We start from the raw sequence: 25,659 nt of genomic DNA, 5'->3' as shown, positions 1-25,659 counted from the left end.
AGTGGCTCTGCTTCAGAGCGCAGAATAGATCAATTCATCTAAATCACATCATTCTTTGCCAATTCTAACACGAGAGAAATCTGCTGAAAAACGTGAATGTCACTTTTATCGACTCTGGACTTATCAGGGCTCAGTAATAACAATTTGTACGTGAACAAAATACACATGATTAACCAGACATTAAAGCAAGTCCTCTTAACTGCACATACTATATCAGTAATAACATGCAACAGTGTGTCTCTAGCACCACAGACACTAAATGTAATTTAAATCCACCCCTGGAAAAATGGAGAACAATGCAATCAATTAGTGGAATGATCATACTGTCTCTAATTAGGGATCAAATGGGATTAACCCCTTGGCTGCTAGCTGTTTTATGCAGCAAAGCTGTTAAGTTCTTGAGTCCCTGTGTGACAGCTTCTAAAGCCCTATAAATACAATTGTGGATCAACCCGAAATCTTGCCACAAGACAGAAGTGTGCCTAAGCGGTTAGCAAATAAATAAACAAATAATATTCTGCTACGTGTCTCCAGGCAGGACTCAAAAGACAGAGGCTTAACTAAGGAGATACTTGCTTTTCCATCCACGTTATATGCCAAATAAAACACGTTGTGCGGTAAGCCATGAGACCTGGCAAACACACCCTCCTCAATTTTCCACCATTGGTCGGAGCCGAGGAAACACAATTGGACAACTCCAATATGGGGGCAGAATCTGTACATCTAATTCCTAATAATGCAAATTACATTCACAAGGATGGAAAGAGCAGGCGCTTCAGCATAAGATAATAGATGCTGAGAGCTGTCTCATTTTTGCTTGCAAGGTATGTTTACCTGTGCGTAGCAGGAATACCAACTTAGCTAGGTTACTAAAATCCTTTCGGCCCTCAAAACGCAGTTATAAAACGGTGACAAGCCTCAGTCGCAGTACCATGTAACATACAGCAAAAGCCAAATATGAATAGAGGAGCCCAGGAGCTAACCAACCCTACTGTGTAATGGTATATCATGTCCTACATTACAATTATGCATCCATTTGTAGCGCATCACTTTCTCGCATCTCATGCTACATTTATACAAAGGGATTTGGGGAACTGGTAGAAAGGTTGGGTGTGCGGTTACGTTATCCCTATGAGATATTTTTTCTCGCCTGTCCTCATTACTTATAAGTAGATCCCATAATGCAAAAAATCCCTTTGCAAAAAGGAAACACTAATGCTTTGGTACTTTTTCAATCTGTCTTCTAGCCCCTGTTTCAACACACTCTACCCATAGTCTCAGCCAATCTGCTCAGATTCTAGGCGACCGCTCTACTCCAGAAAGTGAACATGCTTACTTACATGCCAACATTACTTGATTTATCAGTTTCATGAACAGTGGATACAAGCATAAATAAAAGCTATTTATATGTGGCGTTTCTCTAGCACAATAACATAAAATATGCATTTCTAAGTAAGTGACTTAACGGCAAGAGGCTTGCAATGCATTGGGCAATATAGAAGGCAATTCAATATACTCAGTCGATAGCGATGCAAATTGTCGCTTCGACGCTAACGGAATAAGGCCCATGCTGTTGCTCTGCTAGATGGCAAAGAACTATTCCGTGAATATAATTCAGAAATATTGGAATAAAACGTCCAAAAGGGCAAAAGTGTATTTTTGGCAAAGAATTCCCCAAAGGCTAGATAGAAGCTGCAAATACAGTAACCTAAACATGCCCGCCACGTTAAAGCTGCAGTTCATGCAATATCCTGCATGTGTGTTTTTTTTTAATAAATCAGTTCTGTAGTAAGAAAAAATACTTTTAGCATTTTCTGTTTTAAAAAACAACAACTTTGAAAGACCAATTTTCTTGTATTCTATTTTAACAAGCATGCTTGTTCCTATAGCAACGATTTACATTCCCCATATTTAAAGATGTCGCCAAACTTTGCCAATCAATAGACGGAGAACGAATTGACCGGCAGCTATATAGTTTTTTTTAAGGTAAGTAGAGATTGCCCACATAAAACTATTGAAGTAAAAAAAACAAACTAAAAAATAAAATAAAAACGGGAGCCTGAACTGCAGCTTTAAACTGAGCACGACGCCCACATTTCACAGCCTCCTTACACTCCTTTTTCTTCTAACCTTTTAATTTAAACATTCAAGAGATAAATGACCCCAGAAAAGCTGGCTATTGCAGTTGCATTTAAAGCTCAGTCTACTGTATTCCTTTCACAACTTTGAGTGCTTTTCTGGCTGTTACAGTATATGACTAAGCACAAAGATTTGGGGGTTTCTTGAGCTTGCTGGGATTGTGTGTTTATTAAGTACAAAGGGCCATATTTCCGAAGACGTCATTGGGTGTAAAGTGTCTTCCAGAGCCAGAAGACTATGTAAATATGGGCCATAATCTAAGTTACTGGGAGCTTAAAAATGATTGTTCCATAGAGATCTTCATTGCTGGTTTCATGTGTTTGGTGCTTTCAACCCTTAGCCATCAGAGGCCTGTAACTCAATGTTTTCTAGTCCACTTTGACAGCTACGACTTTAAAGCATTTTGTTGTGTAACAGATTTAATAGGTCTAGTTTGGCCAAATTAAATGAAACATGTCTACTGCATTTAGCTACCCCAACAGTTATAGAAAATCTAGTTGTTTTAACTTGGCTGAAAGTCCATGCTGGCTAATATCCTACATATATAAAGTTCCAGTCCAGCATCTTAACCTGGGAAGGGATGCGATGCAAGATCTATGTGAAGGCTAAGGGTGGTGTGGGGGGGTAGGAGGGATTTTCCTTTTCTCCTTTCACCGCTTGCTAACATTATCCAATCAGTCGGGGAATTTTACATTACGGGAAGTGCCCCAACACAGCATTTTTGATGCCACAACTGCTGGTGAGAGGTAGAAATTAAAATGTCAAATTGATATGGTGAAAAGCATATCAAGAAGCGATTAAGTTTTGAGCTGGGTGTACAAGATGAACCGTTTTCCTGCTACCAGGACCAGACACAAAGATTATTACACTGCATCACATTAGCACATCCTTGCCAGGAAAAGAAAATTCACTATCGTCACCCGAGTGAAAAAGTATTAAACAAATCTGCTTCAGTAAGAAATAAAGTCTCAACTAGGCTGCTTGGAAAATAAATAACGCCCAATGACATTATGTGATTCTATTCTCATGCACCAAACTTACTAGGAATGAGATTAGCCTGAACTATGTACGTCATGGCTTTCCAACCCGTTTCCCAAGGGGGCCCAATCAGAAAATAATATAGGAGTAGGAGGGCCGAAAAAAAGAATTGTAATATAATTTAGGATACATTGAAATACTTATAAATGTTTGCAAAATGTATCATAATTGTTTTACATCAATGTACATCTGCACATTACCTTACAAGGGAGTTTTAGGGTGAACAAAACTGTATTTGGCTGCCTGGGCAAATACAATTAAATTAGAAGCAGACAGCCCTAGGGCCACTACAAAACATTTTGCAGGCCACAGTTTTCCTGGTGGCCACCAGTTTAAGAGCCCCGCTGTATGGTGCTATGATTTCAACAAATTAAGATACTGCTACAGTATAAGAAAAATATATGCACCGGTCCAAGCATGTATTGTATTACAGCTGGATACTAAATGAATTTGGAGATCTCGATGTATAGGCAGGTTGGAAATATACAGACACAAAATATCTTTAAGGAGAGCAGACTCCCAATGGCCAAACTGCACAGCATTCACTGACCATTACATGAAGGGTCTGTTTGGAGATCTCATCAAGTGAGATGGGACACTCCCATACCAGCCTTTCTACTGTATTTCTGTTTCATGGCTACCAATACAAGGGATTATCCAGTTACATGCTGCAGTGTTTACTGCCCGGACAATGTATAGGATCCACCTTATTGCTCTTTGATGCTTTTACATGTGGCAGCTGAATATTCATAATATAATGATCCCACTAATTAGCACTCATAAAAATGGTAAAAGTTACTGCTTGAAAAATATTCTGGCAATTTTATCAATATACTGTAACAAGGGTAGAAATGTCAGGGCATTGGGGGGGGGGGATTGTTAATCGTCTCTTGATCAGAATGGGCAAGTGATGATCAAAGGCAGCTAATTAAAAGGGCATTTGGTACACTAATGTTAAAAAGTAACTCCAGTTTCACCAATAAGTAGCACTCAAGTACAAAACACATAATAAACATGTTTAAGTGTAGCATTGTCTATGTATGCAGTGACATATACAGAACAACAGACAATACTATAATTGTGTACCTTAATGAGTTTATAATCTAAAGAGATAAAGTGACTTGACCAAGATCACAAAGTAGTTACACTTGCAATAAAACCAGGTCCATCTGCTTTCAAAGACAATGGCATTATCACGTCTACCCCAAGGGGCACAAATGTTGGTACGGGACTAAAATAAACATGGGTCACTTGTGTTCAAACCTTGCCAATTACTTCCTAATGCTTTGCGCGTGTGCTGTAACACAACCTCTCAGCTCTAAAAAGCACTGTTTTGTGCTGCAATATATGCAATGAAATATCACGCCACAAATTGTTGTGGCCATGAGCAGGACACGGTGATCGAAACATATCCAACAAGATACCCTCATGGAAATTACATGTGGTGCCATTTTCTCTCATCCGCTATAAAAATAATACCCCAAACTGGACAAAAAACCCATTTCAATAAGAGAAAGATTTGTATACATCTGCACACCTCCACCACTGAACAAAAAAAACATAGCATCTTAAAAATATTTTACTGGCTTCAAGCAAAAGGTTTGCTAATCGCTACCAACCGGTACACAAAATACACAACACAAATACATACCATTTCATGGCAACAGCCAAAATTACACCGAGCCTAAAACAACGATTTCGATACTGCTCTGAAACCGTTATCGACACAACCAGTACACACAGCAGGTAAACCGCAATGAATTACAGGCACTTCTTACTGTACGATACCTTCTATCCCAAAACAACAGCAAGCTCCACTATTATAAAATCATTTTTGAAACGTTATATTGTTCTCATGGACTTTGTGGGTACAGGATAGCAGGGGGAACGATTGTATATTGTGTCTGCTCTACCATAATGAGAAGGTCATAAGGTTTATGCGTGTGCCCTGCGTAAGTGCTAGAAATAACTAGAAAAGGGACAGGACAAGGGAGAGACCAGCCAGAAATGAAAAGCAGTTAAAGCGATCCTTGTTTACAATTACTACAAGTAAAATGTTCAAACAATTTTAAAAATACATACAATTCTTTGAGTTTTATGGTATTAAACCCGTAATGTTACCCTATTAACACATACCACTGTAATTCATAGTTAGATGTGTTTCTAAAAGGAAATGCACACATTAGTTTTACTACTCAAAAAAGGCACTCTATTCCCCCAAACTCTGCCTCCGTTTAGTGCAGACAACCAAAGAGCAAAGGTCCGCTGTGTGTAGCAATGGAGTGGAGAGAAAGTTATACACATACAGACACACAAACACACACACACATATATATATATAGCAAATGAAAATATTACTGTATGCTCATTTGCATGTCTTAGACAGGTCTGCAACCCTGCCTTTCACCATTATCACCCAGCACACAGCACTTCCACTGCAGCAAGGGATTCTAGGAAATGACATGCAAATGGCCCACATATATATACATAATGCAGTGGAAGCACTGTATGCTAGGTGATCATGGTGAAAATCAGGGTTGCAGACCTATCTAAGACATGTGAATGTGCTCACAAGTGATATATATGTATACATACACACATATATACACACACACACACACACACACACACTCAAGAATGTCTTTATATTTTACAGGCTATACTTGCACTGAAGAGAAAGTTTACGTCAATCATGTGCATGCTGGAGGAGTGTACAGTGCATTGGGCGTTAGAAGTGGCCTTTCACTGCTTAAGGTCCCCCAGTAATAAAATATGTAAAAAAAATAATTAATTAAAAAAACCTATATGATCTGTACTGTGCAGCCCATATTTTTAGAGAATGTAAAGTGTGATATTTTTTTAGCTCAACGTCAACATTTTGATCACATCGCATTTATATCATAAAATCATAAAAGGATGTACAGGAAAAAAAGGGGGGGTTGCACTTGGTCAAAAATAAAGAGTTTAAAATATACAGGTATAAAACCATCATTGTCACTCTCTTACATAAAAACTAATGAATAACATTTTTTGGCTATAGTGAACCTATTGATGCATGTTATTGGTACAAAAGCAAAACTCCCAATGCATGCAAAAGCAAATGCAGTTAAGCAGTAGACACATTGGTACCCGCAATGAGACTAATGAATACGATGGGAGGAAAAGCCACGCTAGAATGTCCGGCCAGTACCAGCTGCTGTATTTACCACTACATGGTGGAAGGCCTAGCCAAGGGAACACACATCGTCAATTATTGGTCTCTGTGTGATTTGCAGGCAAAGAAGGGTGGGCAGCCGTGTTGGTTCTTTCTTCCATGAAGTAACAAAGGAGGGAGAGGGGGCAGGTGGTATGATACCTTTTATGGGACAAACAAGTAGTTGATATGTATATGATAGTATGGTAGTTGATATGTTATGTTTCACTAAATAAAATCAAACAACCAGTACCAATTAAACGCTTCGCTGACGGAAGGTCCTGGAAAACAGAGCATATCATTGTACTAAAACGCTGCAAAATCTCAAAGCCGTAACTCCCGGTGTGAAGAAAAAAGTGTTCAGAGTCTTCTATACTGCTGCAGAACATTGTGTGACATACTTTTACATTATTTACACGTATGAATATCAAGGATAAAAGACAATACCTGGGAACTGATAGCTGTAGCTTGGGGCAAATCCAGGATATCCTCGGCCGTACGTTGCAACGAAATTTGGGTAACCTTGAACACATAGTAAATAGCAAAGTCAGATTTGTGTTAACTTTCCTTGATAAATATATATACAATCAGGGAAGGGAAGAAAGTGTGCGTTTTGGAAATGTAACAATATTACTTAATTGGTACTTGGAGACAATGAATGCTAATGAACGGAGTTACCTCCCCCCACCCCTCGACCCAGGAAACAAAACAATACAGGCACAGTGGATCCCTGCAACATGAAGATACCAAATAAGTAAACATGAGAAGGATGTTGATCCAGGGAGTAATCCGATTGCCAATTCTTGGAGTCAGAAAGGAATTTATTTTTCTCCTTATGAGATATCATTGGATGATATGTCACTGGGGTTTTTGTTTGCCTTCCCCTGGATCAATATAATGTAAATAGGGATATAGGATAGTGTATCTGTCGTTTAAATTTATCATAGGTTGAACTTGGACGTATATCTTTTTTCAATCTCATCTACTATGTAAGATTGCAATTTAATACAGTGTTTGAGAAACACATCATCACTTTAATGTCTTCAACCTATTCAGTTGTGTTAACAATACAGCAACCAAGGGGTTACATTTCAATAGTTTCCTGTGAGGTTACATGGGTCAACATGGTATCTGCATTAATGGGCCAATAAAACAATTTAAAAAACTATGCGTTTATAATTAAAGTGACTGGTGACAGTGTACAGATGTACCAGAGATCTGACCTGATCTCTAGTTTAACTTCAATGGGGGCATCATAAAAATTCCTGAGACCTTTCTGGTTAGCAGACACAAGATGACAGAAAGGACACTGTACATTCCCTTACGGATTTAAAAAATGTATGATAATTACAAATCTGCTGTAATTCACAAGGATAAAAAAAAAAATATAGATTTGTGACCAGCGTAAATACAGAATTGTACTGACACTAAATAGGACAGGTTGTCGGAGTTGCATATGTCCGATATTTAAATCCCTCTCAAAGTTACAATTAGGCCTGTCTTAACAGATGTCCAAGTGTGCATTTAAATCCTACAAATGCAATGATGTAGGTAGCATTATTCTAGGGGTTACAGGGAGAGAGTTACAGGGTATTTTATACTCTCAGATTAATTTGGGTTTAAATTCACTCTCAGTCTTAAACGTCACAAAAGATTGATGAGTGAGAGATAAGACACTCGCAAAAGGTTGGCCTATCCCTGGACAATTTTGAGCATACAAACAATGCATTTGAGTATCAAAAGCAGAATTTAACAAAGAGGGGTGTTATAGCAATAACACGAGTTTAACCAAGAAGGGTGTTATAGCAATAACACAAGTTTTCATATCTTCAACTTCAAGACCTCTTAAAGGGACCTAATATTGTTCTTTGGTAACATATAGGTTCTCTATTTTATCATTTTATTTTATGAAACTGTCTGCATTTATATATTGTATGTTTTTGTAACATTCCTTTTCTGTAAACAAGTACTGTGCCACTTTTCGTATATTAAATCAATAAAGTTATAAGTACGGTCTTTGGGCTCTAATTGAACCTAGTAGCTGTTTGAAGAGATTAACACTATTTTCTGACACATTTTGCTACACTGGCTTTGTGTGTTAATTACATTTTTTTTTTTTTGCAGTAAACGGGAGACCAGGGAATTCTGAGGGATAAGACCGTAAATTATTCTTGGGGGTGGCAGCGTAATGAGATGTACAGTAGTGTGACAGTTTTTGGAGGATATTGCTAATTTTTAGTGCCCTGCGTGGAGGTGAGCGAGTCGGCTGGATAGCTGGATGTTATTAACACTCGTCACACACACACAAGTGTAGTGGCGTTCGTGACACACATCAAGTAAAGTGACTTGCTCAAAGTCACCAGGAACTGGTACCGGTGTTGTGATGGAAACCATCGGTATAAGGTTAAAAACGGGTGTTTATTGAAACATGGTGTGGGGGGGAATAGATAAACACACTGACGCGTTTCAGGCTGGAACGCCCTTTATCAAAGAGTACAATCGCGTCTCACTCCCAGCCTGAAACGCGTCAGAGTGTGTTTGTCTTTCCCCCCCCCCCCCCACACCATGTTTCAATAAACACCCGTTTTTAACCTTATACCGATGGTGCTGGTCCCCTTCTTCAGCTGTGCTCCGCTGCAATCTTTAGATTTTCTCCCTATCTACACATACATTGCGTGATGCACGCATATATGGAGGAATAGCTGTATAAGTGAGTATTGTTTCTCCCCACCATGACCAAAGGGGAGTTGCTGACCAGAAACAGTGCTACAGGTAAGACTAACTAAGTCTGGTGAAGTACTATTAAGACTGTTTGACATTTCTTCACCCTATGGACATCATATGTTATTGACTTATTTCTGCTATCAAGTGCACTGGGTCCAATACCTCATACAGCTTTATTTCATTTCCCCTCCACTATATTGGCTAGAAATTGATACTATTTGCCTACATATGTATCTATCATGCTGAAGCATTGCTTTTGGGATTTTTTTATCCTATTTTTCCACTATTATACAGTATATATTTTTCTGATGTGGTGTTAATCAACATTTTACACACACGTTCTGTATCAGTGGATCCAGTTTTGTACACAAACTGCAGTGCACCATATTATATGATAGGGGAGCATCGCGTCTTGTACCAGTTACAACGGGGAAACAAAATGTATCTTTAGCTTTAATGCAGCAACTTGTTATTGTTGCCATCTTGTAGCATACGGGAGTTGGTAAAAAATAGTTTTTTGATTTCTCTTTAAGACAGTTTTTGACCTTTCTAAATACTACTAATACAGTGTTACTAGTTAGGGAACAGACATGCAAGAGCTGTGAAATCATAATGTAACTTCCCTCTGAGGGGCCATGTAGCTACAAATTCAGCATCCTACATGCCCCATGTTTACAGTAACATCATGGCGGAAGAGGCGATGCAACAGCAGTTGCTGTTCTGCTTGTACGTGCAGAAGAGGCATTTTCAGCAGCTCAACTTTGCGCAACAAACTTTGTTGCTCAACTACCAGCCAATGCAGATACTACCAGCCACGTACCTACAAGGGTTAACAGCCTTCTATTGAATTCAGTGAATGACTGACGTTTTATGTGCAGTAATTAAATGCACTTTGGTACCATGAGCCAGGTGAATGTCCATTCCTTTCTGCTGGAAGAGTAAATGCCAAGTGCTCAAGCTAAACACAACACAGGTTAGCTGTGACATTTACGAGAGCTTAGAGTAAATGTACTTTGCATTAGAGCTATTGACAGTGTGAGATAAAGGTACTAGTAATGCTTTATCCCTGGGGCCCAAAGTAGCATAGTTAACATATCAGTGCTAGATTGTGAAACTCGATACACAGTAAAATAATAAAACAAAAACAATACATTTACTGCTTTAAATGTGGCATTTGGGATATCTCAAAAAATGTATTAAACCAGTGTTGCCACATATTCTGCCACGTTTGGCTAAAAGGCTTAGCAGGTGGTTGTGTAGATGTCAATAAGGTATGTGGCAATATGATTTCAAGCAAACAGAGGTATATGGACATAGGAGTGCAAACATGTTATCTTACACGGCGTACCCTTTCAGACTTGACCTATGGCATAAAGGTCTGAAAGGGTCAGACACTGGTACAATGTATTTGCAAGATGTCATCTTGAGACAGAGGCACGTGTGAACACCGACTGCAAAGGTCTTCAACAAAGCTGCATACTCACATTTATAGCTTACATTGACCGGCCAAATAGGTTGCACTGGAACACTTGCATTAATTGAGGCACTTCCAGGCAGTTAACATGCACTCAGCTACACTAACTTGCATCTAACCCAATTAGTGCCACAGGGAGCTGGTCCATCATGCACTCAAGGGGTTAGTCGATTTCAAATCCAATGTGCTTCAATTCATGCATCCAACCAAATACTGATATAGCCGACTTTCTGAGGTTAGCAGCCACGTTACCAACGAGTCCTATGGAAAAATCTGATATTTTAAAGGCATGCCTGAGTATGTGCAGGTTTCTGGTCAGGCCTTGTACATATGTAAGTGATATACGAGGGCTTCAGACTAGTTTGACCACGTGAGACTCCAATATAGGCAACGCTAAACATTAGTCTGACTACTTAATCGTAAGAGAAACGAAATCCAAAAAAGAACGATGTGAAAGGACGTCACTGAAAGGGTTAATAACCAGTGAACCAGCCCCATAGCCAAGCTGTGAATGATGATAGAAAAGCTGTGTGCTACGTGTGAACTGTAACTCTGCCCCAGTCAATAGGTCAACCCACTTATATTTTCACTAAAGAAACAAGTTATTATTGTGAAGCTTTGTATTCCTCTTCAGGAGCTTAAGACATTAGTGCCTACGCTTGAATAGGTTATGAGGAGAGCGTAGATGCACTTTGCAAGGAGAAGGTAGCAACTTGAAAGAGGACTCTGGACACTCCCTGAAATTTTATTTCACAGATGAATACCCACAGCTCTCTGTAAAAATGAATTACTCGTGCTAAGAAATTCATTTTTTAAATTTTTTTTTAACAAGTTTAAAACTTTGGGGGTTACTATCGCCTGAAAACTCCCGATTGGCACTATCACAGTTTACTGAATAACTCCCCTCATATGATTGTAATGTTCGTTTGGAGTTGGCCTGAACTTAATCCACCCTGTAGCCTGACAGCATCGAAGGCATAAACAAAGAAATAACTGTTTACTTGGCAGGCAAACCAATACTGTAACAGTAATTTTACACTTTGCAAGATACTCCCATGCTAGTAATTCAAAAATCTGGTTTGGTCAAAAGGGTTCCACAATGGAACAGTCAACCAGCTACAGAGATTTAAGCTCTCTCTCCATTGTAATGAGTAGAGCCGGGAACATTTTGCAAAGAATGTGTTGCAGACACAAGTATAAAGTTAGTTGCACTCTAAAGATCACTGTCCGGTATAGTACAGTACTTCACTTTTTGCTATGAGCAATGTTTTAATTCATGGCAGCATAAAGCTAGGAGTGGTTAAAATAGGCTGCGTATAAAAAAAAAAAAAAAAAAAAGCTTCATTCTACTTTACAGAAGACCAAAAAAAAAAGAAAGAAAGGGGGACACGTGATTTATTTACAGGTTTTATATTCATATTATAAAATAAATCATTTTTAAGTGAGAACTGCCCCTTTAAAAGCATTGACACTACTGAAATGAAAATAGAAATGCAAAGCACACTCCATGTGAATAGGAAAAACGTAATACCGACGCTAAGATCACATTATGTCCTTTATATTTTTTTATTTTAAACTTACGTTTATTGAGATTTCTCAGATATAAATGGGGAGGGTGAGGGGTAAAGAAGGGGGAAAAGGGGGGGAACAACCATTTTGTAACAAAATTTCTACAGTCATCAACACTCACATTACATCACATCACATTCATCATTTTATAAACCACATATATTCTCCTCACTCCCAAATCCTCCTTCCTATTACAATCATATCCTTATCCCACATCCCAAAGTTCCCATACTCTATCAAACTTTCTTGTGGTATGATTCAGAAATGAGGTGAATCTCTCCATTAGTGGGACATCATTATCGAGGGAGACCAGGCATTTACACCTTTTTACCAGGATCATACATTGAGCAAAACAAGTTAAAGAAATATATTGTAAATGTATTCACAGAAAAAGGCAAACACACAAAGTTACACAAACTATATAAGAAAAGACACACTTACTTGGGAACTGGGCTCCACAACTAAACTCTCCTAGATGCAGGGAAACCTACCTAAGTATTTTCCTCTGACTGAGATTTAGCCTGCAATGTCCTAGAACTGAAATCAGCCTGCAGTTCCAGACACCACGTCTCCCCCCTCTCCAGAGGTCTGGAATTCACTTGCTAGAGACTTGGTGCTTAGAATCTTAGGCCTCGATCAAACAGGCTGCTACACGGACGCGCGAATGCTTGCGAGGCTCTGTCTGCAGGGCGATGTGTGAACATCCCCATCAGACAGAATGGCGCGATTGGGGGCGTAACTTAAAAAAAAAAAAAAAGTGTGTTTGTTTGTGATTGGCTGGCGAAGTGCACATGATGCGCCTACAGCTTGAAATGTCAACTTCAGTTGAAAGCTAGAGTTTCTGCCGCGACAACGCTGCACTTCGCCGCCGGGGGTCGTTTTCTGTTTGAAAATTCACACAGAACACAGCGAAAGAGTGGCGAACGTGCGCGCGCACGTCGCGTTCTGTTTGAGCTCAGCCTTAGAGAACTGAAAATCTGATTAACGCAGGGGTTTATAATACCTCTGAGTTTCAATCACAGAATACTACCCCCCTATCAGAAGCGTGAGGACATTCTCAGCAGCCAATCAGACAGGGCTCATCTGGCTGATGATGTCAGAGGCAGGGGGCGTGTTGAGCCAGCGCGGGACGGCCCATATGTTCTGGCCAATAGGAAAAGCGCCTACGATCTCTATCTTTTCCCTAGCCAGCCCATTGCCTCCCGCTGGGCAGGCGCCACTGAGTGATGCTGACGAGTGAAGATTCCCACAGGATCGGAGTCCCCCAGAGCAGATGACGTCACTTCCGGTTTCCGAGTTTGGGTGAGACGCACCAGTGACACGCACGCCGAGGCGGAGGGGGGACTGAGAGAACAGCTGTAACATTGCTGAGATCCGATCTGTGTGATCTAAACGCTTATACTCTTTTTATACCTTGTGAGTGCATTGTACATACACTTACTTTTAAAGAGATTCTTTCTATACAGTCCGCACTACGTCCGTTCTTATGTTATTCGTTTAAGGTCTTCAGCAACTACTATTCCACTAACATCTACCTGTCTGAAGGTCCGACGGGCTGTCACATAAAGATACCTTTATGGTAACAATACTCACCCTATACTTGTGAGTATTTAGCACACTGCACCTTGAATATTTATTCACACAATAATCACAATACTGCACCATCAGGAATTTTCTTCTGTCTTACACAGGCGGCACACTTTATCCGAGTGCGGCTCATTCCGCAAGCCGGGAAATGTCCCGGCTTGCGAGCCGCACTCCCTCAGCGTGCCGCGCATCACCGATGCGCGGTCACGCATCATCGGGTGCCTGTGCCGCCTGTACGCGTGCCCAGGGCTCCCCGAGGGAGCCCTGGTGTCGCGTGGATGTCACGACGGCGGCGGGACGTTCCGGGGGACCCGGCGGACCCGGTAAGGAGAGGGGGAAGCCCCGATCGGCGGGCCTCTCCTCCGAGGCTTCGGCGCGCGCCCGGCACCCTCCGGCGCGCGCCAGGTTACTGCTGCGGCCGAGAACGGGCAAATGCTCGAATAAACTCGGCCGCAGCAGTACATGGTTTTGCGCTTCCCGATGATCTTCACCCCTCCACTGTCCACGGGATCGAGAGAACGACCCCACACTGGGTTAAGCAGCATCCATATATGTTTGTATTAAGCATCACATTTTATACACTTGTTTATATATAGATATAACTTTTGAGCGCCACGGTTGATATATTTGCTTTTCACTTGCCACTGAGTCTAGCAGACAAGAGGGTTCCCCCACCAGGGGGTCTCTGTTCACCGGACCCAGTACTCCGCCCTGCCCCATCCACTTAGCACCTCGACACCTCTCAACATCCCGTCTCCTCTTTCACCCTATGGATTCTATCCAGACTAGCTGGCATCTTAAACATATGCCCTTGAAAAAGAACGCTGCGACGTTCGAAATGCATTGGATGGGTCTTTTGCCACATTAAAGTGCCCTTTTAATCATTTTTTTTGTCCTGGGTTCTTCCTGCTCCGTTTGTGCTGGTGCGCTTTTTGGTCTCCCTTTTCCCTGTATTGCATTGAGTAGCTGCACAGCCTGCCTGCCTGCCCTACCAGGATGTGAGTATTTGCATATTTTTCAGGGGAACCTGCCAATGAGACTGATGGTGAGTGGGTTGCACCACACACCACCTGTCTTCAGGAGGATAGTACCCATTATATGACACAATAGGTACTATATCAATTGTTAGTACCCTGGTACAGTGGTCTGGCTTATTATCATTTTGAGATATACCTGCATTTGAGCGCTTCAGCTATTTTCCATATAAACATATGCCCAGGCTGACTGCATAGAGCCTTATAGTAAATGTAAAACCACCATAAGTAATACTTTGCTACAGCATACATTTTGGGGTACCCACAAACCCAATACAGGTTCTGGGACACCTTGGCACTAACTGGGGTACCCCCCTTAACCTAGGGATTCCCTCAGCTACAGGGATACTTTTCATCCCTGTGCCTCATTTTACTGTGCACAAAGCATATATGTACTTACCACACTTGGTTAATAAAATATACACCTTAAAAACCTAAATCTTTCTGGTATGGGAAATAGAATGAAAAGCTGCACTTTATTTTTCACTAGCCATATTCCCCACACACTATTGCATAGACTTAGTATGGGTTCTAAGAATCCCCTCACAACCTTATATGTATGGTTGGAGCACCTCAAAACCCCTATATCGGTGCTGGGTGACCTGGGCATTTACTGGGTATCCCCATTAACCTAGGGACCCTTTGACTGTTTCAGGGACACCTCACATCCCTATGCCTCTTTTACCTTTCTGGTCGGTGCTGAAGCAGGGAAACACTAGTGGTGAGTCGCGAAAGCGTTTTCAAGGGGAGGTATTGCCGGAATCATGTGCCTACATGATTCCAGGAATCGTTCATGATTCCCAGGTATATTTTTGGGGTATCCAGCAAATATGGACCCCGGCTACCTAGGCACATTCTGACAACACTTTCTCCGCAAACCCACCCTTGAAACTCATACCACAGCAATCTCTGCTTGCTGGCACTTCTGGAAAGGTAAAAACACATAGAATACTTTATTACTGCATAATTATACATGATGCAAAAACAGTTACTGCGCTCAAGAGCTGACACTCTATAAACACAACACACGGATCAGGGGTAACCAAACAGGCTTAAACCTTTATTTGATAGCCTGGCTACCACCTACCATCACAATCATTAACCTTTCTAATTATCTCTCTTCTGGAGGGTGGAAGTGTTTTCTTCCACGCTGCAGCTACAGCGCATCTAGCCGCCGTTAAAATATGCAGAATCAATTTGACTGTATAGTGGTTCACATCATCCATGGGTCTAGCCAGGATAATTAAGACTGGGTCTAGCAGCATCTTAATCCCCATCACATTGTCTATCAATTTCAGAACTGTCCTCCAATATATCTGCATTACTGGACAAAACCACCAAAAATGCGTTAAATCCCCTCTCTGCCCACAACCCCTCCAGCATCTATCTGTAGCTTCCAAGAACATTTGCTTTAACCTCTTGGGGGTGTAATACCAACGTAGCAAAATTTTGTAAATATTGTGCTTCGTTACTGTACATACAGTATAGAGGTTTTGCCTGTATTGTCCCAAATATCTTCCCAGTCCTCTCTTTATTTCAGTGTGGAAGTCCAGAGCCCACTGACCCATATATGTATGGTCCGGGGTATCCTTTTGAGGGGTTAATCCCTGGTAGAGAGATGAAATCATCTATCAGACCCTTTTGTTCTTTTGTTTTTTTTTTTGCACAAATCTTCGAATCGTGTGTACCCGGGAAATTCCTCCCCATAAAAACCCTGTCGAACAAAATGTCTAACCTGCATATATTTGAACAGCTCAGTTGGGGGTAGACCATATTTTCTAGTCAATTCTTTTTTTTCTAATAGATCTCCCATCTCTAGAATCCCTCTCTGTCCCCAGGATTCAAAACCCTGATCCTGAAATCCCGGCAGGAACCCCGGGTTACCAAACAGGAGAGTAAGTCTGGATGGGGTTGACATAACATTATATTACTTTTTTGCTAGCTACCAGATTTTAAGGAAGAATCCGATTACCATCGGGTCTGAGTGGCTCCCAGTACCAACCCTGGGGCTCGACCACTGCAAAGAAGGCAGACCCGACCGGGCTTTTTAGCGAGCTCTCCAAATCTACCCAAGCATAAGTCCCTCCCGGGACTCAAATATATATATATAGTGTCTCAAATGAGATACTATATAATATTTTAAAATATTTGATACCGTCATACCACCTCCTTCCTTAGACTCCAACATAATTGATCTGGCTACCCTTGGTTGTTTATGATTCCAATTAAATTGCATAATTCGATTTTGAATCTCTTATTTGTATGCAGAACAGGTATTGGTAACGTCTGAAAATAGTACAGAAGTCTGGGGAGGATATTCATCTTAACCGCAGTAATACACACTAGCCAGGAGATACAATGGGAATTCCAGGCTTGCAGATCCTTTCTGATCTTAGAGAAAAGCTCAGGGTAGTTATATTTATATAGTGTTGTAGTCTCTAGTGAGATGGATCCCCAGATATTTAAAATGGGTCTTTTTCCACTTGTAGTCAAAGTGGCCTTTGAGAACCTCGACCTCTTTTTCCGTTAGCGTTAGATTTAACGCTTCCGACTTTCCTACATTGACTTTATATAATGAAAGATCTCCGAATCCACGGAAGGTGGATTGCAAATTCGGTAGGGACGCCAGAGGGTTAGAAATAGTAAGAATTATACACTGGCGACACACTTTATTCGAGCTCGGCTAGTCCCACGAATTCGGGTATACCCGGGTGTATTGAGGTTTGTGACTGTTTTCTGCCCGAGTGCATTGGGTTATTTTCCAAGCAGGGATTGAAGCATTTTATTCCCACTGGCTGCAATACTGCACAGTATATATATATATATACTGCATTACAATTCATGAATTTATGCCATCTGGTAGACACGCGAAGCATTGCAGCCTATTAAATCCTAATCATTATCATTTAACAGATCAGCCGCCCGTCAGCCAGGCATGAACCCAGGCTGGGAAGGCAAACGCAACGGGGCTTGTCAGAGGTGAGGAGCGGCGCATTCCAGGTATCTGCCAGGTACATACTGGGTATTTGCTCAAATAAAGTGTGTCGGTGCAGTATCTTCCGCAAAGAGTGATATTTTATAACACTCATCTTTTATTTTAATCCCTTGTATATTTGAGGAGGTTCTGATTGTTAGTGCAAGAGGCTCGATTGTCAAGGCAAAAAGAGGAGAAAGGGGGCACCCCTGTCTAGTTCCATTCTTAATTGTTACTAGGTTCCTCTCCCCTATTTGGATTTTCAGGGTGGCTGTCGGTGTCTGGTAAAGGGCGTGAACTACCTGTAAAAAAAAAAAAAAAAAAAACCCCGAGAACCCAAATGCCTCCAGCATATTATCTAGAAAATCCCATTTTATCCTATCAAACGCTTTCTCCACATCTAGACTCAACAACACTGCCTTCACTTTGGATTTGTGGGCCTGTTCAATCACATTGACAAGTTTCCTTGTGTTGTCTGATGCCTGGTATTCGCTCACAAATCCCACTTGGTCCTAATGGATTAACCTAGGAAGTATTGGGTTCAACCTGTTAGCCAGGATTTTACTCTAAATTTTCAAGTCCGTTTTAAGCAGTGAGATTGTCCAATAGCTGCCACAACATAAAGGGTCCTTACCCTCTTTAGGGATCACCACTATATTGGCTTTCGGCATCTGTGAGAGGATTTGTTTTCCACTAAGAAAATCGTTAAATAAATCTAGTAAACATGGTCCTAGGATTCCTATAAAAATTTTATAATACAAATTTGAGAAACCATCTGGACCAGGGGCCTTTGATGGCTTCAATGAGCCAACCGCCCTCGTTAGCTCAGGGTTATTTTTGCGTTTAGAATTTTGTGATCTTCCTCTAACAATTTCGAAAGTTTGCATTCTCTAAAATAATCCTCTATCTGGGACAAAGCCGGGATCTTAGATGTTGGGGATGAGTAATCTAGGTTATAGAATTTAGCAAATTCTTAGAGGGATTGTATGTCACTTCTTCTCCTTTAATTCTAATGGCAGTGACCAAAGTTCTCGACCGAATCCCTCTGAGTTTATTTGCCAGCAGCCGGCCAGCTTTATCTCCTTTATCATAATACATCAGTTTAGTCCACTTCAGGGTCTTCTCTACCTCTTCTAATTGTAAACTCTTGAGTTCTACTCTTGTCTGACTTACATTTTATAGACTTTCCTTGACGGGTTTTTTATCCTCTTTCTATGTGTTGCTATTGAAATGAGCTGTCCTCTAATCGTTGGCCTTATGCGCCTTCCATAATACTGCTGTTGATTCTAAAGATCCATTATTAATATGGAAATAATTTTTAAGCAACTCTCCAATTTGAGTACTAATCTCTGGGTAGTTTAATAGTGAGTCGTTCATCCTCCAATGGAATGATCGCGTCCTAATAAATGGGGGGTCGATCAAGATCACCATGGAGGTGTGGTCTGATCATGTAATAGGCCCTATATCAGGCGAGGAAAAAAGAATAGTCCCTCTGTCCTTTATGTGCCACGCCAGGCATCCCATAGTCCAAATTCTTTGCTACACTGTAGGTCATTACGGAGTGTGGGTGTTCTGAGTGAGTGGACTTGTCCATGTCTGGATCTGGTACCATATTAAAATCACCTCCCAGGTTTCCCTTAAAAAATCAATTTGACCCTCATTGGGAGCATACATATTTACTAGCGTGATCTGTTGGCCTGAGAGAAGCCCGTGGACCACCAGGGACCCCCCCTCCTTTATCCCTCTTTATTTCCAGTGGCTGGAACGGAATACCCTATTTAATCAGTATCGCAGCCCCCCTTTTTATTACTGGTAAAAGACGAATAGAATGCTATAGGATAAGTCCCACTGAAAGTATTCGGGGGCTCCTGGGTGTCAAAATGTGTCTCTTGTAGAAAGACAATATCTGCTTTCAGATGCCTAAATTCTTTTAGGGCTAATCTGCGCTTACCATTGCTATTAAGGCCTTTAACATTCATGGATACTAACTTCAATGGCGCTTGTCTAACCATTCACAATGTCGTGTCTTTCTCTCTCTCTCATGTGAAAGTTGTGACCAGAAAAGATTGATGGTTGTGGGGAACAGGTGGGAGTAGAAAAAATAATAATAAGGGAACTTTCCCCCTCCGGGAACTTGGATACTAACAAAAGAAAAAACACCAAAAAACAAAAATTAAACTACAAAAAAAGATGTGTAACCAGCCACTCATCCGTAATTTGCGGCCAGGCCCTACTTGGCCTGGCCGGGCTGGCATATGGTTCTACTAGGGGTGACTTGACGTCGGGCATACAGGGCTTCTTCCTACCCCACACACCCCGCCTTCCTCTATTCTCAGTCACTTGATCGCATCTGAACCTAGACGAAGCCAGATCTTCGTTTTTATTCCACCGATCAGCAGACCAGCTTCAAAGATATAGACGTGAACTCCAACCTTTGATGAATCAGTACCTACAAAGGTTATAAGGAATAAAAAAAGGGAAAAACAAGGGGGGAAAAAAAAAAAAAGAGTGGGAGCAAACACAGTTATAGGACCGGTGTAGGCTTCTCACAGTCATCATATGTAGACGGATCGACGATTGGAGAAAACAGCCATGGATTCCGGTTAAATCTTCCAAAGTTCTAGAGAACAACAGGAGTGATTCAACAAGTCTCCCAAAGGCACAGACAGACTTGGGTCTTTTATCGCCGGGCAACTGCACCCTCAGCCGATCGATATCTGTGTCGTCGTCCCGAGGTCTTTGTCGCTGGCTCGATCCATCCTTGGGGGTCAGACCCAACACTGAAAGGAAAGATGCGGATTCTTCAGGGTATCGGATCGAGATCTGTCTGCCATCGTGGTGACTACAAGGCAGAATGGAAAGGCCCATCAGTAGCGAATACCCTTTTCCTGAAGTACCACCATTACTGATCGCAGCCGTCTCCTCCTCTCAATTATCATCCTGGACAGGTCCTGGAAGATCTGGTTGGAGCTGTTTTCAAACTCAATGGATCCTCTGTTTCTGCAGCCTTTTATAATCCTTTCTTGGTTGCATATTGGTGGAGCCTTAGTACCACATCTCTGCTTCTTTTGGGGTCCTCAAATCTCGGTCCCAAGGCTCTGTGAGCTCTGTCTATCAGGAGATCGCCATCTTGTAGCTGGGGGTCAATTGACATAAACAGTCTTTTAAGATATGGCTGGAGGTCTTCCGCGGACAGGACTCAGGGACATGCCGGATTAGTAAATTCTTACTTCGCTCCCTGTTCTCCATATCGTCCATTCCATCCCTCATAGCTCTTATCTCATCATTGAGACTCAGGACCTCATCGTTAGTATTTACCTGAATTTGTAGGGAAATGTCCATCTTATTTTCAAGCTCCATAGTTCGTTTAGCTAGTACAGAGACTTCTGTTTTAAATTCCCTTACAGCTCTATCCAGAGCTGACTGAAAACTTGCTTTCATGCTTTAAGCATGTTCTGGAGGTCCTGTTCAGTAATCACTGTGTCTCCCTCAGTCATAGTCAGTTCTCTGTCAGGAGCAGCTCCCTCCACTGCCTCATCTGCTGTGGCCCTCTCTGCCTGATTTCTTAGTGTGGCCTTTCTATTAGGCATATCCCCCTCAAAATCCATAACTTGCCTCTCCTTCGTTATTGCCTGCAGGTGCGCGTTCCAGTGCGCCCAGCTCAGCGGTGCCATCTTTGTTTTTCTTCTTCTCTGGTGCCTCTTGCTGCCCGCGGCTGAAGCGGGAGAGATCCTGGGTCCCCGGCCTCGGCGCCCGCCTGGAGGACATCCCCGCTAGTTCCCCCGGCTTATCGGATGTCCCTCGGGACTAAACATAGTGGCGATTTTATGTATTTTTGTCGGCGGGGTGCACGGAGCTTCCCTAGCCTGCGTGCACCCGCACTGACGTCACACACGTTGGATCCAAATGTTAAGGTGTCGAGTATATGTTGCTTTCATCATCTAAGCATAGAAGACTGTAAAATAAGGGGTTAAATGTCCCATTTCTGAAGGTTATATTCTCTACATAACAAGTAGCCTCTCCTGATACAACATTCCCTAAACCTGACACCTTACCCAGAGGCGACAGGAAAACAACTGTGCATGTTTCTCCTACTGACCAGCAATCACTTCCCTATCCCGGCATCATCTCACAAGCATAACCAAGATAAAATGTGTTGCTTCTGTGTTTGACGGGTCTAATCATAAGCCCCATCACTGAACATCTTTCAGGTCATGGCAGATGAAATCATAAATTTATAATACAACATTACTTCAATTTTCCTCATCATTTGCTTCTGTGATGCCCGGCTCTGCTCTAACGAGTCACAGCCCCGGTCTGCGCAGGGAAATTGGCGGGCTGAATATCAATAGCGCATTAACACCATGCCCATGTGGATGCTTCATCAAGCCAAATTATGGTCAGAATGACCTATCCACTGCTCCCATTAGGTGCTGCGCTCATCCTGTGCTGGCTGCTGGACAATTTGTTTGCTTCAATACTTCCAGGGAATGATCAATCTCACAATAATTATGTCACTAAACTAAAAATAAGAAGAAATCAAGGCTCTGCTTCGATACCCTCCTTTATGTCTGTCTTTCCTCTCAAAATAAAAACGCACAATGAAAGGCATTAACCCCTTGACGGTCAGAGGACCCAGCATAGCACAGCAATTAAATGTTTCACCTAAACTTTTGATTATATATTTGTTTTATAAAATGGGACATACAGCATGCTCCATTTTCTGATTTTCTTTAATATCAGCAATTTGGATGACGTTTTTAGGTGCCTCGTAAAGTGATTATCTATTACAAATCGGGTTGTACACATTTATATATATTTATACTTCGATTGTAAGCTCTTCCTAATGTTCCGCTTATGTCTGAAGCCCTTATTCCCATCATATGTTTATATTATTATGTCACGTGTATTTAGGGATGCCAAGCGTCCAGTATTGAACTGTAGGGTCCTGTATTTGGACACTCGGTCTAGTAAAATTATTATTATTGGTAATACTGGACATGTATGTGTATGCCGGTATTACCTTTCTGGACATAGTGACCTGACCGGCTTGGGGGGTTGTGGGATTTCCCCGAGCAGGGAGAGAGCAGGGCTGTTGCTAGGGGGCTGGGCAGGTTCCTCCATCCTGATTCAAGGCAAGGGTGTGCAGCGCACAGCAGTAGAGAGGAGCAGGTCTTAGCAATAAAAGTCCTTTATTTAACAAATCATCATGTGGGACAACAGCAAACCTTCAACGCGTTTCGTTCAAAGGAACTTTATCAAGAAGTCTTCTTGATAAAGTTCCTTTGAACGAAACGCGTTGAAGGTTTGCTGTTGTCCCACATGATGATTTGTTAAATAAAGGACTTTTATTGCTAAGACCTGCTCCTCTCTACTGCTGTGCGCTGCACACCCTTGCCTTGGATTTACACTCAATACAGCCGCACGCTTTGGAAGGGAGACTGGGAAGGAAGGAATATTGAAAACAGTGAGTACTATACCGGGGGATACCCAATGAGGAAAGAGGGGGCTGTCTATTGGCAACTCACTCCAACCTTCAGGGTACCTCACTAGGAAGCCGATTTAAAGGCACAGTACTGAGACTATAACTGTTATTACCCAGATAATTCTCCCTTCCTTCAATACAGTCCCAGCACTCTTGAGCACCATCACAAACATACAATTTACGTTCCTCCATCCTGATTGACTGCATTACCCAGCAGTAGCAGTAGCCATCAGGAGGTGTCAGGAGCCTGGGTGGGGCCAAGGAGAAGAGGAAACAGCATGGAGTGTGTGTGTGTGTGTGTGTAGCGTGTCGCAACTTTCACCATTGTGTGTAGTATTTTTGGAGAAGCCACTTGGCAACCCTATGTACATTGTTAGCACTATACAAGTAAACATATATATACCAGGGGAAAACAACTCCAGTCCTCAAGAGCTACAAACAGGTCAGGTTTTCTGGATATCCCTGATTCAGCACAGGTGGTGTAGTCACTGATTGAGCTACCTGTGCTGAAGCAGGGATTCCGGAAAACCTGATCACTTGGTAGTTCGACTGGAGTTGGCTACTCAGTGTGTGTGTGTGTGTGTGTGTATACTGTATATATATATATATATATATATATATATATATATATATATATATATATATATATATCAAATAAGTGTTGCCCAAACTATTGCTATTCCTGTCTTTACAAACCAACATAGTTGGCCAACACTACATACCTAGGTCACACAGCTGTGTTTTTCTTGCACAGCATTGTAGCTTTTGATGGTGTTAACACGGGGGTGGGGACACTCCAGTCCTCAAGGGCCACCAACAGGTCAGGTTTTCAAGCAGGGATAACCTGAAAATGTGGCCTGCTGTGGCCCTTGAGGACTGGCGTGGCCCACCTTTATGTTAACCGGTGGTACTACCTGGGAAAAGTTATGCAAACAAAGTTTAGCCAGCTTTGCCGTAATACATACTTGCCAACGCACTCCAGGTCAACAGTGTGATACTGATTCAGCCCTGGTTTTGTCTTCCCATGTGCTGGGTGATTGGTAATGATGGTATATTAGATTAAGATCTGAAGAGAGGCCAAGCTGGATCATTATCACACTGCTGCCTTGGAGTTTGATGGCAGGCAGGAGTGATAGCATGTAACTTTTGTTACAAGAGCTGCCTCACAGACTAAAAGCTCTCCGGGCAGACATTCCTTTACCACATGTGCACTTTTTTGCCTGCTGCTCTAATACCATGTAATGTAAAGTATTGTTTTGTTTTTCCTGTCTGCATGCTAATGTTGTGTAGGGCTCCGTACATTGTAAGCACATCTTCATTCAACGGTTACCGTTAAAAGGTTTGTGTGTGCATTTCTCAGGCTCAGTTTACAGGATATATAATCCCAGCACTGTTGCTGCATCACTATTGCATAATGTGAACAGAGGCTTCACAAATCTACTTGGAAACTTGGTGGAGGAAAAAACAATGTACATGCAGTCAAGAGAGTGGATGAAATGTTCCATTACTATCGCAAATCAATCATTACAAAAAGCAAGTCAGTATGATCTGATGTTAATCGCATCATTTTAAAAGCCACTTAGCAAAAAGCTGAAGATTAAGCCAAAATTATTAGATACAAATCGTATAAGCAAGGAGGTCTCTGCAGGTGCGTGTGCACGTACAAGCCTGTGCAAAGGAGACTGATTTGTGAAATATGTGAGCATACATGTAGTTTTAATTTAATAGAAAAGGTTCTCTCAAGCAGCAGAATCGCTCCCTCTCCAAATATCAAAACAACAGCTGCCGTGTCTTGACTGTGCTGATCACAATGGTGAGGTTGGAAGTGGGAACACCAGGTCCAGAATTCTGAAAGAGCACTGGCCAATTCCAGTTGCTGTTTCTAGGTCACTGCAGTTGTAGTGTTTGGCTGCAAGCCGGCAGCATTTTATTAGGACACTTCCAATAATAATCATATTTCATCTGTATGGTGCCAACATATTCCACAGCGTGATATGGTTGGGGGGTAGTGTAATGGGGTATCTGCTCCGAGAAGCTTACCTTCTCCTTCTTATCTTTGTAAATATGTTCTAAACTCTATTCCAACTCTCTCGTTCTGTTTAAGCACTCGTGTACGGTATATGCACATTAGCTGCCATGACTGGTGCTGTACATTTACATCTAAATTATCATTATCCAAATGCACATGCATTGATATACATATATATATTGCCTCTTATGCATATCCAGTTAAAATCAACCCCACACTGAGGAGACCCATTAAGGTCGAAACAGTCTGTCTGTGAGTGGGTTTACTGGCTATGCATCTTAACCCTGGCTGTGCTCAAAACTGTGACCATGCAGCAAGCTTAAGCCTATAGGGAACCATGTTTATGGTTTTGAAGCAAAAGGTGGCACTATGTGCTCATTTGCATGTCATTTCCCAGAATCCCTTGCTGCAGT

The 25,659-nt window shown here is 41.7% G+C and overlaps 1 protein-coding gene across 9 annotated transcripts in view; it reads right to left on the bottom strand.

Moving 5' to 3' along the window:
• Nucleotides 1-25,659, bottom strand: part of MSI2 (musashi RNA binding protein 2) — a 575,344-nt gene that overhangs the window by 101,091 nt on the left and 448,594 nt on the right. For all 9 annotated transcript variants that reach the window (XM_075590055.1, XM_075590053.1, XM_075590052.1 and 6 more), the window contains one exon: nucleotides 6,818-6,892. In XM_075590055.1, the coding sequence (XP_075446170.1) occupies nucleotides 6,818-6,892 (75 nt within the window). The remainder of the gene's footprint in view (nucleotides 1-6,817; nucleotides 6,893-25,659) is intronic.

The sequence above is a fragment of the Ascaphus truei genome, chromosome 3 (assembly GCF_040206685.1).
Source record: "Ascaphus truei isolate aAscTru1 chromosome 3, aAscTru1.hap1, whole genome shotgun sequence".
Lineage (NCBI taxonomy): Eukaryota > Metazoa > Chordata > Amphibia > Anura > Ascaphidae > Ascaphus > Ascaphus truei.
The sequence above is the reverse complement of the archived record's forward strand: the minus strand, read 5'-3'. Positions and strand labels throughout refer to the sequence as shown.